The following is a 19,306-nucleotide window of genomic DNA, read 5'->3' on the forward strand; positions in this document are numbered from 1 at the left end:
ATGTGTTTTTTTGAATATAAAAGCATATAACACCAAATATGCATGCAAAAGTTATGTTAGTGTAACGGGAACCAGCTGGTTTGAGTCCCGCTCAGAGCGGGTCGAGTAGGACCGGTTACGGTGGTGCCGTGACCCGGATGGGAGTGGGGTTTAGGAGCATGAGTGTAACGGGAGCCAGCTGGTATGTGATAGCTGTGCAGTGTGTAAACCTCACTCCCCTGGCCTCAAGAGGTGCACTGGTGACTGACACTAGAGGCTGTAGCATTTAACCTCCTTCTTAGCGCCCCCGCCTCCCATGCCAGATATGCTGGTTCGAATCCTGCTCACACCGGCCGAGTAGGACCAGTTACATAAGCATTCTTTACAAAGAGCCTTTATTCTGTTTTAATTACAACAATGCATTTAATACAACAATGCCAACAGTAGAATTACTACATTAGTAGATAATGCATATTTTCTGTCAAATGAGTCTTTCAATCAAAACACAGAGATCATTTTGTGTCATTAAAGTGCTGTAATCGATTTTTTTTAATGAAATTTCATGCAGAAAATGTCCCTATTCCCTGAAAGATATTATTGAAATAGCTGCCATGGAATATCACATCTGTGACAGCGCTAGTCTTTGTAAACTGCTAAAAATAATAAATACATGTTTGCGGACATCAAATTGCATGTTTATTTTTCTTATCCATGACATTAAAACGCTTTCTGCTCCATCTCTGATAACGGTGATCTCCAAGTGTGGAAAGAAGGGACGTGTCTTATTCAGGCCTGAAGCACGGAGCGGAATACATTCTATTTTCCCACGCTTTAAGATCGCAAAAGTGCTTGATCCAAGACAAGAAGTCCTCGCTGCGGACTGTCTAGCGTGATGACGTAGTGGATTTCACGGTGTCACAGACATCAGTTAGGTAGTGGATTACATTCATGTTTTAATGGATTTAAAATGTTCGGAGCCGTGATATACTGGATGTTTTTTATTCAGTGTGTACAGTATGTGGCGTGTAAATAAAAAGTGAGATAGTGTTATAACGAGTGCATTTCCTTAAACTTTTTGTTTTATATTAGTAGTATAGTATAGTGTAATAATAACTTGAGCTTCAGGGATTTTAGTCTTCTAAAGAATATGAGAGGTGCTGAGTATTTGGAATGAATTTGTTTGGTATGGTTGATGACCATTATATGTATGTTATAATTATTCTCTTGTCTTATAGAGACATTGTTTCATAGATGTGTAGAATCAGTCATCGGCGTGTAATAATCATTAATATATGAATCAAACGAAGGCTCTATATTTCTCTGTCTGTCTCTGTGATATACGTAAGACATGTTATACTAAAATATGTGTATTATGGACAATGCATAACTTAGGCCAACAAGAATAATAATAAGAAAACGTTTAGCCTATCTTATGTGTCCTGCAATGGTCGATTAAAATACGGCACAAGTAGAGCAGGAGATCAAATACAAAACAGTGCATGTATCCAGTATTTCAAATAAGCACCAAACTTTGAAGTTACCAGAGGAAAAATAGCAATTGTTATCAATGGATCATTTTAAACATTAAAGCTTATAGAGGCACAGATGTCTACCAGCAGTAGTTAAACTATTAACTTTTAGTTAGCCACTAATATATGAGAATAGGCTATATGTCATACTGACAACACTAAATAATATAACATTGTAAAGAGAATCTAATATAATATGTAGCTGTGCGCGTGCACATTAAAACATCCAGTACGTCACGGAAATCGACTACGTCGCGCTACAGTCTCGCTTGATCACGTGACAGAGCGAGCGAGGAGAGGAAGTCCCTGCCGCGTGGGGTTGTGGGAAGAGTTTGATGACGTTTGCCTTTGAAGTAGAGCAACAATAACGCAACTCAGTGCTGGACATCTCTCATTCAGCAACGGTAAATCATGCCAAATTATTTTTCTTATTCTTATCGTCGCAGTTTTCGGCGTGGTTCTGCACATGGAAGCTGCGTTATAGTGCACGCATTAAAGAGAACACAACGTGCAGTCTCATCATGTCCGCTAGATCAGCTTGCAGTAGCAAGTTGGACTGGCTTAAAGTGATTATTTAATGTCAAGTTCAATGTAGTTGTTGCATTAAAAAAAAAAAAAAAAAAGAGCATTTGTTATTCTAGTTTTTGGAAGCTCTTTCTGTGCTGGGGTTTTACTCCTTGATAACACATTTTAAAGCTAACGGAATAAGTTAGAAACTCTTTAAGTTTTTTTAGTTTGTCTTGATTGTCATTGCATTTACAATATTTCGCGAATCTGCTTTCTGTTTTAAACTGCTTTTTAACATTTTAAACAGCTTTGCCTTTTAAAAACGCGATGTTTCGTTGTTGGAAAGGTGATGCTGAATGAATTGTTTTCATTAAAATTTAATGAGCGTTAGGGAAACAGTTTATATAATTATGTCGACCTTTATATGTTTAAAAAGTCTTTTTAAAACGCACACTCTGATCACTCTGTTCACGCAGGTTTCACCCCTTCATTAAAGGAATAGTTCACCCATCATTTACTCACCCTCATGCCATCCCAGATGTGTATGACTTTCTTTCTTCTGCAGAACACAAATGAAGATTTTTAGAAGAATATTTCAGCTCTGTAGGTCCATACGATGCAAGTGAATGGTGACCACAGTTTTGAAGCTCAAACAAGCACATAAAGACAGCATAAAAGTAATCCATAAGACTCCAGTGGTTAAATCCATGTCTTCTGAAGCAATGTGTTAGGTGTGGTGAGAAACAGATCAATATATAAGTCCCTTTATTTTATTTCTTTTACCATAAATCCCCACTTTCACATTCTTCTTTTGTTTTTGACGATTCACATTCTCCATGCATGTCACCACCTACTGGGCAGGGAGGAGAATTTTTAGTTACTATTATAGATATATTCTCATCCGCATCTATATCATCGCTTCTGAAGGTAAAGATTAAACCACTTAGTCTTATTGGTTACTTTATGCTGCCTTTATGTGCTTTTTTGAGCTTTAACATTGAGCTGAAATATTCTTCCAAAAATCTTCATTTGTGTTCAGCTGAAGAAAGAAAGTCATAAACTGACTTTTCATTGTCATTTTTGGGTGAACTATTCCTTAAAGTCTGTGTGGTTGGAGGCCTCTCTGAACCCTTCAGTAGTCAGGACTGTGCAGTTTAAAATAGAGGAGGAGTGTTTTGTTACTTTTCGGAGCCTCTAGATTGTAAGCTGTGATATCTGATATCACTGATCTGAGAGATTTATTCCTAGCATTGCGAGTTATTACTTAATAAATGTATGAATGTCGTGACATTACAGATCAAAATATAAATCCAAGTGCCATAACGGTAGCACAAATACACTTTTCAAGCAAAAGTTTCCCTAAAATAAGTTTGTCAGGGATTAACTTATAAAGCAATAGCTAGATACACTGTTCAAAATGAAGACGATTATTTGGACACGTTTTGGTTGTCAGTCGCCAGGAGAATATGTCCTATACCTGTCTGAGCTGACTGCATACATCCACTAAATATCACTTTGACACCAGTTAACCAACCCATAATAGTCCTTGCAATAGTCCTTTAATAAAAAAATTAATAAAACAAAGTCTAGCATAATTTGTTCGCCAATTCCACTTAGTTTGATGTGTGGCAGATGTGTCTAAATACTTTATGAGGCCACTGTAAAGAAAGTTCCCTAAACCTTGTATTATCTTGAGTGGAAAACATGTACATGGTCTTGTTAGTCTTGCTTTTATCGTGAACAGGTGTTGGACCTTAACTTGGTGTAACAAGAGTAAGAGAGCCCAGGCTTAGAGAGAAGGACGTCCCTCGCAAGATGGGGGCCGTGGTGTCTCGGTGGAGGGTAAAAATGCAACTTCAATCACTTTTAAAATGCCACTCAATGAATTGGCCACAAAGAAACATTTATTCACTTCTAGGATGTACCCTTAGGCTGCATCTAGTACTCACTTGTAATGACAATGTCTGCAATTTGACTTTTATGTGGCTTGATGGAATATATATTCTGTTATTTGCTCATTTTGTACATCCTACAAGAGACTTCTAGCTCTTTTAAGATGACATTTGTTCATTTTGAGGGCTTGCTGTGCTGTTATTAACAGTAGTGTGTTCGTGTCTGTTCACAGGCCAAGCCATCTACTGTAGAGGTTTTGGAGGGACTTGATAAGGTATAAAACTGCAGTCTTTCAGCCATCTTTTATCACTGAGTTTGTCCTTGCACCCTTAACCTACAGGATCACAGTGTGTGTGTTTTGGATCAGGGTGCTCTTTTAGTTCCGGTCTGTCACGGAGGCTTATAGTACCACAGAGGGTTACGGACAGACACACATGTCTGACACTGCACAAGCCCTGTGGAACTGACATTAGATATTTTAGGATTTGGGATATACAATACTACACACTGAGAGTGGTTCGTTTGGTACTTCTCATGGCTTAGCTGATATGAACTTGACTGTACTTGTTTAGACACCAAAGTCATGTGATTTTACTTTACATGTGTTGGACTCAAAAGATTAGATCTGTGCGCAGTAAATAACAGTTAATTTTGCTATGTGATCAGAGCCTGTCTCTCCAGTTCTACCTTTGGTAATTAGGTCATGAGGGTTTGATTCAAGTTTTCAGTGATACAAGTTGTCCTTCCTCACACCCTCTGTGCTGCAGGGTATTTTAAAGTTAAATAAAGTAATTTTGTGTCCTTAGGCCATCATTCTTGCTGTTATTTGACCTATCCCTGCTAAACATACCACCTTTTCTCCGAGCACAAGTTTTTAAAAATGATTTCTCAACATTCACTCCTTCACATTCTACAGGATATCCAATCCCTTGAGGAATATCGAGAGAAGAACCAGAAGAACATGAAGTTATGGGTTTACAGGCTGCTGTTGTATTCAGCTCTGCTTTACCTGATTGCCTGCATAGTCGTCTATGTGTGGTACATCCCAGAGCAGCTGATAGGAAAATTAATAGTGGCTTCACCATTCATGGTATTTCCGTTATTGTAAGTACTTTTGATGCTGTTTTTATTTTGAAACTAATTAAAGGCTTGAGCTGAATTCCATTCAGGCCACGTCCACGCTGAAACGTTTTCGTTTGAAAACGCATCTTTTTCTCTACGTTTTGGCGTTCCGTGCACACTAAGATGGCGTTTTTGTCAGTGAAAATGCTCTCCCAAGTGGATCCATTTGAAAAAGGCATCTTCACATTGTAGTGTGGACTGGGAAAATGGATATATCTGAAAATGATGACACGTACACTGGTAAAAAAAACAAAAAAACATGATCTTGTTTAGTATTTTTGTCTCGTTTTCCAGTAAAAAAAATTCTAAGCATCCTTAAAACAAGATACATTTACTTGAAGCAAAGTGACAAAATATGTAGTCTTGGTTTCAGAGACCACTTAACTAAATTTAATGAGGTTAATGCTTAGACTTGTGGTAAATTGCATTCATTAGTATATACACTACCATTCAAAAGTTTGGGGTCACTGACTGAAATGTTTCTCATGATCTTAAAAATCTTTTGATCTGAAGGTGTATGCTTAAATGTTTGAAATTAGTTTTGTAGACAAAAATATAATTGTGCCACCAAATTAATTTATTTCATTATAAAAAAAAAAAGTTTTTGAAATTGATGACTTGGACCAAATAATAAAGAAAAGCAGCCAATAAGTGCCCAACATAGATGGGAACTCCTTCAATACTGTTTAAAAAGCATCCCAGGGTGATTCCTCAAGAAGTTGGTTGAGAAAATGTCAAGAGTTCATGTCTGTAAATTCTAGGTAAAGTGTGACTTCTTTGAAGATGCTAAAATATAACACAGTTTTGATTTATTTTGGATTTTGTTTAGTCAGAACATAATTCCCATAGTTCCATATATGTTATTCCATAGTTTTGATGACTTTACTATTATTCTAAAATGTGAAAAAAATAAATAAAAAATAAATAAAGAATGAGTAAGTGACCCTAAACTTTTGACCGGTGGTGAACTTGTGTCTGTTTTTTTTGTATACAGTGACCATGTTTACATGCACTTAAGAAAACTGTTTATTCCAGTGTTTTTGCAGAAAACAGCATTCTGAAATGTCATGTAAACAAGAACGCTGATTTCCTTATGCAGTTTAAGGGATTAAGAGGAAGCACTTTAACACACCCAGGTTTCTCTCAGAGAACGTGGCTTAATGTGGTCATGTGAAATGCATTAACGTCGTTATTGCAGGTTTTTGAGGAGTGCGTATGTGCGTGAACAGACTGTATAACAAAACAAATGTCATAGGATGGAGCCTAACAAGTTAACACAGCGGAAAGAATTTTTGGGAGCACAGTGGGAAAAGCACAAACACTATAAACTATACCCATTTATACAAAGCAATGAAAATATCGACTGATATCGACTGTCCCTCACATTCGTGTATATGCACTTGTACAATGTGGTAATCCTCCGAGGGAAACCAAACTACTGTAGTGCAATTCAGCTGCAGGCCGCGATAGAAACAAACACAGCAACAACTCTGAAATATCTCGATATAAAGCGAAGCAATAGAGAATAAAATAGTGAAACATCCTCAGATGCCATGTTTTTTATTTACACAAGCATTGCTGGGAAAATACATTGCTGTGGAGAAAGCTGCTTACTGACCGAGCCGCATATATACGAGAGTAAAGAGAAAGCTGCTAACACAGTTCAAGTAAAAGCATACACTGATTTCGAGCCTTAAAGGTGCACTCAGTAACTTTTTGTTTGTCATCTTGGACTTACAGTGACACCTAGTGGTGTGGATGCAGCATTATTCAAATGTATAGTTTTCAGTTACAGATGCCATTGTAGAAATTCACTATTCACAATCAGCCATGATTCATTTAATCCAAGAGTGAACGTGTCAAATAACAGGACGGTTACTAAGATTAAGCGAGTAGTATTCAGCTGGTCATGTGATCCCTACATGGGCGCCCCTCCCCCATGTAGAATAAAACAGCTTTTATAATGTTACTGATATGACAAGAGTCCTCATCTCATTTGAGCGGTCATGATTTCATACATACATTTCAAAATTACAGTTCATTTCTTTTGGAGTAAAACTTTTTAAATGAGGAAAGCATTTCTGAGTGCACCTTTAAAGCTGAAGTATGTAATTCCTGCGACACAAGTGCCACCGAATGGAATTGCAAAAATAAATATTGTTTTCAAAACAGCTTTCTGAATATGCCCCCCATCTGCTGTTGGTCAGACAAAGGCAGCCCCACCCCCAACTCACGCCATTGGTTGAGTAACGTTGTTGGGGCGGGTCTAATTGGATTGCTTTAAACAAACAGAGACATTTTCAAAGTGCCAGATAAAGACAGTGCTCACAGTTTTCAAAAAAAATAAATAAAATAAAATCCTAAGAATGTTTTACTAATAGTTGTCTCTGCATATTAAGCTCGGATAGGAGAAAGCATTTTAACACAGAAAAAATTACATACTTCAGCTTTAAGCAGCTTTATCGCAATAAACGGTTTTCTGGTGTTCAGGTAAATGTAGTCACTAGAGAGGAAAAAAAAAAAATCATGCTCAGTATTTTGTCTTTTTTCCTGTAAAACTCTCTAAATATCCTTAAAACAAGACACATTTACTTGAAACAAAGTGACATAAGATATTAAGTCATGTTTTCAGAGACATCTTAACAAACTGTAAAGAGGTTTATACTTAAAAATATGTTTTTCCATTTGCATTGTTTATTTTTCTCACCCCTTTGCAAATCGTTTTATTTATTTATTTGTTTGTATTTGCTTATCCTCATGTTGAACTTGTTTTGGCCTTGTTGAAACTGAAATCATTTCACTCTTTCAGATTTATTTCAATTATTACATGATTTACTTGTAGTGTTTTGGATGAATACATGTGAAATTATGTTGTTGACTTTATAAAAAAAAAAAATTTCCTGCATGCAGCGTCTGGCTCCTGAGAAAACTGCTGATTGTTTTATACAACAAACGAACAGAGAGAAACAGTAAGAATTTCACTTTTACTGTAAACAACAGCTAAATCTGTATTTGATTGTGATTATGTGTTTCATCTCATTATGAGGGCCGTCTAAGTTTGTGTCACAGTAGTGTTAATCAGTCAGAAACATTCATTTCTGTTCATCCTTTTCTTTCATAGATGAAAAATTAGAAGAGCTGAAAGCAGAGAAAAAGAAAATAGTGAGTAATTAGTAGCATCTTCCTTGAATGTCACATCCTGATGTGCAGTGGTGTTGAATTTGGCCAAGTCTGGCATAAAAGCAGCAGCCCTTCTGTTTTACTTTTATCCTATTAAGCTCTTCTGCTGTCAGAGAGAGAAAGAGATCATTTCTGCTCCTAATAAATAATCTGAAATCAAAGAAGACAGCGGGTAATTGGCACAAAGACTTTACTTGGTAAAGCGATTGGCTAACGACTTGTCTTTAAATTAATAGTGTTTAGTGATGGGAGGAAATAAATCTGAGAAACTGCTTGTCATCCACTGTCATGTCTAATAACTTTCAATAATTACAGCTGATGGATTTTCACACTCCCCATTATCGCAGTAGGGCCTGTAATTATTCTATTCGTTAAAAGTAAAAATCATTAGCACTACTTGCTCTTTCCCTGAAATTAAGTTTTAAAACAAAACTCAGTGGAACACAATGAGCAAACAGGTTTTTTTTTTAATTTATTTATTTATTTTTTAACTTTTTAATCCAAAATAAAAAATAGGGTCAGCTACTTCATTTTAGTTGGGAAGATGTTGATTTAGTCTTGAAAGTTTATTTATTTTAATTTCTAGTAATGTATGCCTGCATTAAATATTCTGTGTTTGAGAATTAGCATCACTGTTGAATTTAATTGTGGAGTTATGTGATGGTGTAATATCATTATTACAGCTTGAGCAGGTGATGGAAACTGAAACCTACAAAAATGCCAAACTGATTCTGGAGCGGTTCGACCCAGAGTCAAAGAAAAAACTTGTAAGTACCTGATACTGAAGTCTACAAATGGATATTTTGAAAAATGTAGCAATTCATGTTTTTTTTTTTTTTTTTAAAAGGAGTTAGAAGCTCAACCCATAAGCCAACCTGCGACTCCAAGACAAGGGCAAGGTCAGCAAGCTAAATAATTGACTCTGTTTTAACATTGTGTTCTCTGAAATGTTTAAATCTCATAAAACATGCTTAACATTCAAGCATCAGGTTGTCACCTAATTACTCCTAATTTTATGAAAACTAATTATAAACACTGTCACTACGGTCATGGAAAACCTGGAAACATCAGGAAATTTTATAATTGGGATTTCCAGGCCTGGGAAAGTTGTAGACAATATACAATCTTAAAGTCACAGAACTGTCTCGTTTTCTAGTTATGCTCAGCTTTAAGATGTTTTTCAGGTAGAAAGTGCTCTTTTTAAGTGCAGTCTCTACAAACTAGAAAAGGCATGGCAATTAATTGTTCAAAAGGTGTGGGAACCTAGAAAACAAAACTTCAACTTGATAACATGCTTCAAAAGTCCACCATGAAAAAAAAATATAAACTTCATAAACCTTTAATAATTCATTAATAGTCTTTAAACTTGAATAATTTCAATGAATTGTTACATGCTACGATTGTCTGAAATTTGAAACAGTGTCACTATCCTGGATAACAATCACTTTTCTGAAAAGTGCATGTCTACTTTATGGTTAAACTGGGGATTAAAACTTTGTATAATACATCTATTGGGTTTTGATGAGGTCGTATCAGACCAATTTTAAGGAAATATAAAGGGTTAATTTTTAAATTGCTACTTATTATTTTAACACGTACAGCATTGGGGTCTCTGGGACCCCTAACAGAAAGAAAGTCGTTCTCAACAGAAAATGACAATTAAACGGATAGTTCACCCAAGATTCTCTATTCATTTACTTCATGGCACCTCAAATTCATATGGTGTTCTTTCTTTGGCAAAATACCAAGGAAGATTTTTTTTGTTGGATAAATGATGTGTTTTGTCTATACAAAGTGAGTAGATGAGGTCCAAAATTATACATGCTAGAAAGGACACAAAACAAGGGTTTTGTGGTATCTTAGCAAGTGGTTAATAATAGTGGAACACAATTTTTTGGTAATTTCCCACTTCCTAGGCCACACCTGCTTGGGACTTTGCACTGAGTAACTTTGTCAGCAACCCTAAATATAGACCTTATTGTGTCAGCCCATGTCCTCAGAATCTATATAAACCAGCATTTATTTGTTTATTAAAGTGTAAGAATAATGTCATTTCCTTCTCAGAGCTGCGTCAGAGGCACATGACCCCTTGTCTTACTGGACGTCCTCCTCTCGCTCCGGTAAATGCCACTGCAGCCTCTCCTGCCCCACTTTCTGCCCCGGGGGGGCCACCTGAAAAAAGTTTGTCTACCTCAACCCCTCACAGTCTGATCAGAAGACCTGGAACCCCGACTGGCATACCTGCCCCAGGGATGGGTGAGTCTCCCGACCTCACTGAAAATCTGATTGCATCTATCTCTTGCTGATGGGCCGATCAACAAAGCCCTGACCTACTACCAGTGTTGTAATTAATGTATGTAAACTATGCAGTATCATAGTGTTCTGTTGAGAACATTTGGCTGTAAACCCTTCCATCAAGAGTTAAACAAGGAGCTGCTCATTGTAGTAAAAAAAAATTGTTTGGTTTGTTTTAACTGTAAATGAAATTCTGAATGAATTCTGAGGCCTGTTATAATGTAGGAGTACTGAATTGACCAAAAAGTTGACAGACAAGGAGACATACAAGAGTGTTTCTTCGACTTTGGGCAATTTTGATGTCCCCGTGGTTGATTAAAAACAAATGGATTTCAACTTTAGGTTTTTGTTATATAAAGATCACATTAAAACTGACTTCATGTTTTAGCCTTGTCCCAGAGCCAGACTTTAATAATAAACTATGAAAATCCTTATAAAAATACAAATTATTACATCTTTAAACCTATGATCATCTAAACAGAGACTGAACTAAACAAACCAGTTTATTTGTGTGAAAATGATTTCTATCAATCTTTATAAAATTAGGACGGTCCCACTGTTGTGGTGTCTTTTCCACCACACCAAACAATTTCAAAAGTTAGTGTGCTCATCAACAAAAGTGTCAATGAAGAGCATGATATATAGGAAAAGTGATGTTTGAAGAAAACAAATAAAAATCAATGGAAATATCACTTCAAATATTTGTATTGGGCATCATTTCCAATCAAGTTGTAATTTTGACAAATTACACAAAAAGAGTGAAAACATTATTTAATTGTGTGTATTTATGATGCATAAAATGTTAGCGATGAAATTAGTTTTAGAAAGACAAAGGATTTCAAAAAAGAAAATATTTAAAATGTAATTTCCATCAGCGTCATTTCCAGCACAGAATTTTATTAAAATCTGAGCTGTGCTGAGAATGACAAAAATGATCTCCTGTGATGCAGGTTCAAACACTGCAGGACATTGTTAGTAGACTTAATTCAATAAACTAGTGAGAGTGTGACATTTTTTTTTTAACAACACTTCCTAGAAGTTCATAGTGCTCAAAGTGCCCAAGTTTAATATACATGAATAAATGGGTCACTGAGATCTTAAGCGCTTATTTGTGTGATTTGTTTTTTAAGATCTGCATTTTAACTTGACATTCTCTCTAACCTTGGAGAACATGTTTAATTTTTATCCCCACTTCATTGCAAACATCTGTAGGTAGTGACAGACAGGTGACACAGGGTGTGCCAGGTGTGTTAGTCAAGTAAGTTTTGTCACATGCAAACAGTTCTGGGCCCTGTTCAAGCAAACACCTTTTGGAAGAAATTGGAAGTGAAAAGCACCTTGGTCCACTGCGGCGTCTCCATATGCTGCAAAATGAGTGAGCAGCAGGGATTCCAGACTATGCCAAGAAATGCAGAAATGACCAGTCTTCTCGCTATGATTGCTCTTGATGTTAAATTATATTAATTATGGAGTGGATCACAGCAGGCATCATGAGGGAGGTCCATATCAGAGTCGTTATTAAAAGCTGTCCCTCTCATCATTCATCATCGGCACAGCAGCACAGAGCCACAGACATCGCCACACGTCTGCATAGATGTGCGGCCTCGCTAAAACCTCTGGCGGACATTGCCACAAATATGCCGCAAGCTCATATTTTCACTTGCAATTGAGCTTTGTGGCCAACAGTTTGCAGCAAATTTGCGGTAGGCTGTCGTGGTGAACAGGGTATTTTAATTAGGGCTACAGGATTATTACACATCATAATTGTTGATTTTCTCTTGATGTTGTAATCACGATTATTCATTTCGATTAATAGAATATACATTAAAGAACATACTGTTTAGTGCAACTGCATGCCATGTTCCTTATTTAGGTTGCACATCCAAAACAAGCTGAGAAATGTGTTTTAAAACATGCTTCAGTCTGCACTCAACTCGCTCTTTAGGACTGTTACTAAAAGAATTCCGCAGAAAGATCTGGAAATTTCTGTAGAATTGGGACACGCATCATTCACAAATGTCCGCACAGTCCCCGACCCTTGTGTTTTTGTTTATTAATTATTTTGGCAGCCATTGCTGTAGTACTTTAGTTTAACACATTTTACTATGTTTAAATCCATTCCACAAAATTGTTTTTTAGATTTAGCTGTAATTGTAATATAATTTTTTCCCGATTAATTGTGCAGCCCTGGTTTCAATTCTGTTGTTTTCAGTTGTTTTGTTTTTTGTTCTTTGTTGTTATTTCCTTCTTCCTGATATATTCCCAATTTTTTTTATGTGCAAAAAAATTCCTAAAATTGGATGACTAAACAGATATCAGAAGAAACTTCTAACTACCATTGAAAACCATTTTTATTTAATATTTTACTCAAAGTTTTGTGTGAAATGTTGAGCAAATATAGTGCTAAATAGAAGTTAATTCATTTATTTCTAGCATTTTTATGTATATATTATTTACTATACTGTATGTATTGTGATATATCTGCAGTATTGGCCATCCTGCTCTCTGAATATTAGTATCGGCCATTAAAAAACGCACATAGGTCAGCCACAAGTTGTTTAAACTAACCTGAAATATATCTCACCCTTAAAAAAAATATCTGAACATTTAAATATATTCTGGTTGCACTTTATTTTACAGTACATGTACTTTCAGTATACTTGCAGTGTACTTACCCAAGAAAGTACTGAGTAATATTTGGTAACTACATGTACTGAATATTGGTTAAGGTTGGGGTTAGGTTTAGGGTTAGTACCTAGTAATTACTGTTGTTGTTGTAATTATATAGCACATAAATGTAGAACAGTACTGTAAAATAAAGTGCTACTCATATTCTAATACAGTACAAATCCCAACATAATTCTATGAACATCAGCAATACATAAATGACTACCATCAAATTCCACCAAAAGAAAACAGAATTAAAGCTAAATTTACATGTGTGTGTGTGTGTTCACAGGAATGCACCCTCCAGGTCCTCCACTGGCCAGACCCATCCTCCCCAGAGAGAGAGGTGCCATGGACAGGGTCATTGAGTACCTAGTGGGTGATGGACCTCAGAACAGGTAAACGCTCTCTATCGAAATAATGATTTATCTCTTCACACTGAGCAAAATAAGGGTATGAAAGGATTTTATAATGCTGACAGATCGCCATATAAAAAAAGTTTCAGTTCAGCCAGGGGAGTAAATATCAGTTTAGCTGTTTGTTTCACCCGTTTCGTTGTCCACCAGGTGAAAATTGATAGTCAGATCACTTACAAAAGTAGGCCAATAGCACAAGTTGTGCGGGATGAATTATGCGCCTTTAAAAATTTGCGTTATGGATTTGATCAGACGTCAATCGACAGCATTTGTAGCATCTTGTTGATTACATAATTTTGGCTTGTCCCTTGTTTATTTAAGAAAAATAAAGTTACATTAATGCACTTGCAATGGAAGTGAATGGGGCCAATCCATTCACATTAAAATACACACTGTTTTACGTAATGTAAACATTATATGTGTTTCATCGCCATGGCACCAAAGTTGTAAAATTGGTTATAACATTTACCCAAATAAGGTTAGTAGGCGATTTTATCTCACTAAAATCATGTTAACATGAATAATGTTTACGTCTTGTGGCTGTACTTTTGAAACCATAGCAGGCACCGCTGATTAAAATCACCTTTTTATTATTTTTGTAATAATAAAACATATGTCATTGGCAAAACACTTAACTTGCATAATGTGACATATTTGTTGAGTGAAACGAAAATAATGTTGTGCGGGGGACTTCAGGATGTGATTAAACGTTATAAAGTGAGCTATGATTTTAAAAGGAATGGGATTTTAACAGTGAATGGGTGCCAAACTTTTGTCAAGAAGTCATCATAAAAGTAATCCATACGACTCCAGTGTTTAAATCAATGTCTTCTGAAGCGATATGATAGGTGTGGGTGAGAATCAGATCACTTTCACATTCTTTTTCTGTTTTTGATGATTCAAATTTTTCATGCATACCGCCCCCTACTGAGCAGGGAGAAGAATTTTTTGCAAAAAATGACTAAAATATGTATCTGTTTCTCACCCACACCTATCATATCGCTTCTGAAGATATGGATTTAACTACTGGAGTTAATGGATTACTTTTATGCTGCCTTTATGTGATTTTTGGAGTGTCAACATTTTGGCACCCATTCACTTGGACCTACAGAGCTGAGATATTCTTCTAAAAATCTTCATTTGTGTTCTGCTGAAGAAGGAAATTCACACATCTGGGATGGCATAAGGGTGAATAAATGATGGGATAATTTTCATTTTTGGGTGAACTATCCCTTTAAGAAACTAAATGGGGCCAATTTTGATTATATGTTGTCTTTAACTGCAGCCTTACACTTTCAAATGTAGCTGATTGAAATAAAGTTTCATGTTGTTAGTTTAAATGTTATCTTTTTGTTTCAGATATGCTCTGATATGCCAACAGTGTTTGTCTCATAATGGCATGGCTTTAAAGGAGGAGTTTGAATATATTGGTAAGATTTAGAGAGATATGCAGCACTCTGATTGTCATGCTAACCGTTTTTCGCTTAGTTTAATGAGGTACTGAGCAGTTGCAGGACCGTAAACAAGCGTCTCTCTAATGTGTTCTCTCATCTTTTATGTGCAGTGTTTTTATTTTCGTATATGTGTCTAAGGATCTTTCAGATGAGCTGAGTTTGTTTTTATTGCTGCCGTTTTAGCATTCAGATGTGCCTACTGTTATTTCCTGAACCCTGCCCGGAAGATGCGTCCCCAGGCCCCACGTCTCCCAGAATTCAGTGCAGAAACCAAGATGAGCCAAACCCCCCCTACTGTTGCCATGGAGACAGACCTGTCTGCTCCCCCACCTGCCCCAGGTACCAGATCTTCACCTGAGCAGCAGGAGGAGATGTTGTTTAGATACACCTCCTGATATTCTCAGATGGATGAGGATTGTTGTTCAGTATTTAAGGAGGATTTTGGAAGGGCTGGATTTGTGTTTACGGCAGGCTTGATGCTGTGAGTGTATGAGAGGTGGAGACGTGCAGGATGCTTTGAGGGAGCGTGTGTGTGCCTACACGTGTGTGTGTGTATCACTGCTGCTCTTGGCCTCTGTGGGGACATTTGCTGATGTGCTGCTGAACCTGAGAGCAGATCTGTGAGGTGATTAAAGGCTTTAGAGTCTTTTATAACCCCCCCCCGCAGGGCTGCCTAGTTAGTAGGGCTTTACCCTGTGTCTCTACCTGACACAGACACACACACACACACACACACACACACTCATTCTTTCTACCTTTTCTGTTATTATATGCTTATGAGAGTGTGATGCAGCGAGAGAGAGAGAGAGAGTGTGTGTGTGTGCTCCATTTAATTGACACACTATTATTCTGGAATTTAGTGACAGCTTTAAATTTCTTAATTTGACTTTTGTTTTCTTCCTTTTTTTTTTTTTGTCTGAATATGTGAAGCTGCCACTGTGTGTGTGTGTGTGTGTGTGTGTGTGTGTGTGTGTGTGTGTGTGTGTGTGTGTGTGTGTGTGTGTGTAGTAGATGATAGAGCAGACTGCACATTCACTCTCAAGCACACTACATGCAGACTATACATGTATTTCATTAAAACACAGCCTTTTGTGGTATAATTATCACACTGGGCCATTTAGCGAACTGCTTATCGAGAGGTGATAAACTACAGTCAAATACACACAAAAACTGCAAGGGAGACTCTTAGTTTTCTGCCAAAATAATAGCTTGTTTTGAATGGATGTGTGAAATTGAAAAAAATTAATGTGTTTAATGTGTGTGTATGTATATGTGTGTATATGTGTGTATATGTGTGTGTGTGTGTGTGTATATATATATAATTGCAGTACTTCTTTTGATGGTAATAATGCAATGTTATGTTGACAACTGTGTTCTTTTTCATTTGATTGGTTTTAATAAATTAATTTGATTAGACACCTTTTTTTGTGATAAAACTGGATTAAACTGTTGAATACGGAATTCATTAAAAAAAAAAAAAATAGTGGAAAACACAAAATTTAGGAAGAAATTAAATTTTGAATAGTGCAATGGAATTCTTCTGGACCTACTGAACTTTCACCCTTAGATTTAATCCCAAAATATTTTTACATTTTAGTTGAGCCCCTCTTGCATACTGTTCTCTAATCTTGCCTAACCTTTGGGTATTGATGATAATTCACCATTGTTGCACAGTGAATCAACATTATATAGTAGTAAATTGAATGAATTTAGTACTCCTTTGTCTTGTAATAAACAAATAAATAGATATTATGTGATAGGAAATTAATTATAATATATCGTATATATTGCGACGGTATTACACATCTGATACACTTTTGGTAATTAAGCAATTAAATATATAATTATTTTATTATTATTGTTAGATTATTCATGAGAGAGAGGTTGAGGAATACTAAATGTGTTGGCATAATTTCAAAAAAATGGATGAGGTAAAGGGGCTGGAATGAGGTTTCAGGTCACTAAAGACCAGAGGTATGCATTAAAGTTTTAAGCAGTGAAATCTCTTGTAAATCCAAAATTATATTAACATAAGTACTGATTATGTATGTTCACTAGAGGGTAAAGCAGCCAGTCCAGAGCATGTAAAGGCAGAACCTGAGGAGTACCACGCAGAAGACAGTCCATCAGAAGAGAAGTCTGGAGTTCCTGAACCCCACACTGACCTCCCTGACAAATCAGATGGCGAGCAGGATGTGTCCACCATGGAAGTGGAGTAGAGTGCTACAGATTTTGACAATATAAACATGTATTCATCTTGTGTGTGTGTGCATGTGAGTTTGATATCATTTGAAGGTTCATTTTCTTTGTTCTTCGCCTTTAGTTTATTTGTTGCTTGTCTTTTTAATTTCCTCATATTATAATTGCTGTTATTTCATAAGTCAGTGAAGTAAAGTGCAGTGTAAAATAATATTTTTTAGGGGTCAAATGTTTGTGAGGGTTTTTGTTTATTTTTTTTGGTAAAACTACCAATTATAAAACTAGTATAGCTGTAATAAGTTACATTGCTGACTTTTATAGTCCATGCATATTTAGTCTTCGTTTACAAGTTACATGAAAGCACGAATCCAAGAATGTTCAAGTGTTTATTTGTTACTTAGTTGGCAAGAAAAGCAGCTATTGTCATTTCACTTTCCATGTAAGCACTGTTTTGTGACAATGTATTTAATATTCTTATTTTACAATACATAATGTAAAAATGTCCTGTTCAAGAGTATTTATAGTGTTTATAGTCATTCATATCCTCTCAGTGCCATTTATGAAAGTGTAGCATACATGAGGTTCTGTGAGATCGGTCCCGTGATTACATGTTTACAGGTAGCGCCATAGGAATGTCTGCTTATTTATTACTGCATAGAAACAGTCTATCAGTGTTCTCAACCTTATGTGCCTATATGTTTAAGCTGTTTGATAATAATAATAATAAAAACAATTCTCTAATAATTATGAAGTAAAGCATTTTGTGCAAAAATACAATGCTGTTTTATTTTTGTTTATGAAAAATAAGAAATAATTCAATAAACTTTTTAAACACTGTCCTGATGTTGGGAGTTCATTAAGACCAGAGCTGGGTGTAATCTTATGACTTTTTAGTTAAAAAGTAAAAAGTGTAAATTCTTGTCATGTTGAGTAGTTACTGATGTTCAATTAAGGCTGTTCAATCATTCTAAAATAATATTTATGTAGAATTTTAACATGAGTTTTGTTTGTGTCTGTCTGTTTGCATTTCTGTGAGAGCTGAACGAGTCATTCACAGGAAGAAACGTGACGGATGACTTGCGCCTGCAATGAAATATACATTTTAAATCCATTGCAAAGAAAAAAAAAATCTGTGAAGAAACTTTTAGAATATAACCAAAAATGAATGTGATTACTTTTCGATTAAGTAACCAGTAATGTAATCTGATAACAATTTTACAAAAGTAATTTGTAATGGATTACTTTTTGAGTAATTTGCCTAACACTGATTATAAGACATTTAATATTCCATTTTCAACACAAGTTAGGCTCAATTGACAGAATTTGTGGCATATTGGAAAAAAAAACTAAAATCATAAAAAGCAAAAATCTGGGTTCCAGTGATGCTCTTACAATGGAAGTCAATAGGCCAATCCTTAAACGTTAAAATACTCACTGTTTAGAGCTTAAGAACAGGTTAAGAACTAATTCTTAAGAGTACTAACTAATTTTTGGTTTATGTTGTGCTGGCCAATACTTTATACTGTCAACTATCGCATGTATGCTGCATCCCTCAAAACCAAGAGAAAATGAGTTTATTCAGTTGGTCGTGTGATCTCAACATGACAGCTGCAAGAGGCACCCACCACATTTAGAGTAAAACAGTGAAGATCTAGGCTGATATGACCGGCGTCTTCATCTCCTGTGAGTTAACATTTTAAACTTTTATTTATTTTATTTTTTTTCAAAAGGACTGTCCATTTCTTTTTTTAATAAACCAAAAATTACAGAGTGCATCTAATTTATAAGATATTTGCCATTTTCTTTATGTATTCCACTTTAGCTTTTAATTCTTCGAAATCCATTAAGCACATTATGGTGTTCTGGATTTGAAGGGGGCAGGGTCATGGTTATACAGGTAGTTATTGTTTTTAGCTGATGTTATTTGTGTCAAGATATTGCCGGTCAGTGGACATGCCACTTGAATGGTTAAGTGACCCCACTCAAGTGAGCATCTGTGTGCGCTCGGGCTGAAATAGGCTGTTAGGGCTGTTAGTGGCCTGCGGTATTGCGCGCGTTGCGCCCA

The 19,306-nt window shown here is 36.0% G+C and overlaps 1 protein-coding gene across 1 annotated transcript; it reads left to right on the forward strand.

Moving 5' to 3' along the window:
- The first annotated feature begins 1,784 nt into the window (after positions 1-1,784).
- LOC127448359 (endoplasmic reticulum junction formation protein lunapark-A-like) lies at positions 1,785-18,072 on the forward strand. Its single transcript, XM_051710826.1, has 13 exons — positions 1,785-1,912; positions 3,760-3,857; positions 4,141-4,182; positions 4,825-5,012; positions 7,941-7,999; positions 8,152-8,192; positions 8,894-8,977; positions 9,058-9,109; positions 10,275-10,466; positions 13,465-13,570; positions 14,948-15,018; positions 15,226-15,381; positions 17,101-18,072. The coding sequence occupies exons 2-13, from the start codon at positions 3,831-3,833 to the stop codon at positions 17,259-17,261; spliced, it is 1,179 nt and encodes a 392-aa protein (XP_051566786.1). The 5' UTR covers positions 1,785-1,912; positions 3,760-3,830; the 3' UTR covers positions 17,262-18,072.
- Positions 18,073-19,306: the final 1,234 nt, after the last annotated feature.

Source organism: Myxocyprinus asiaticus, chromosome 11 (genome assembly GCF_019703515.2).
Source record: "Myxocyprinus asiaticus isolate MX2 ecotype Aquarium Trade chromosome 11, UBuf_Myxa_2, whole genome shotgun sequence".
NCBI lineage: Eukaryota > Metazoa > Chordata > Actinopteri > Cypriniformes > Catostomidae > Myxocyprinus > Myxocyprinus asiaticus.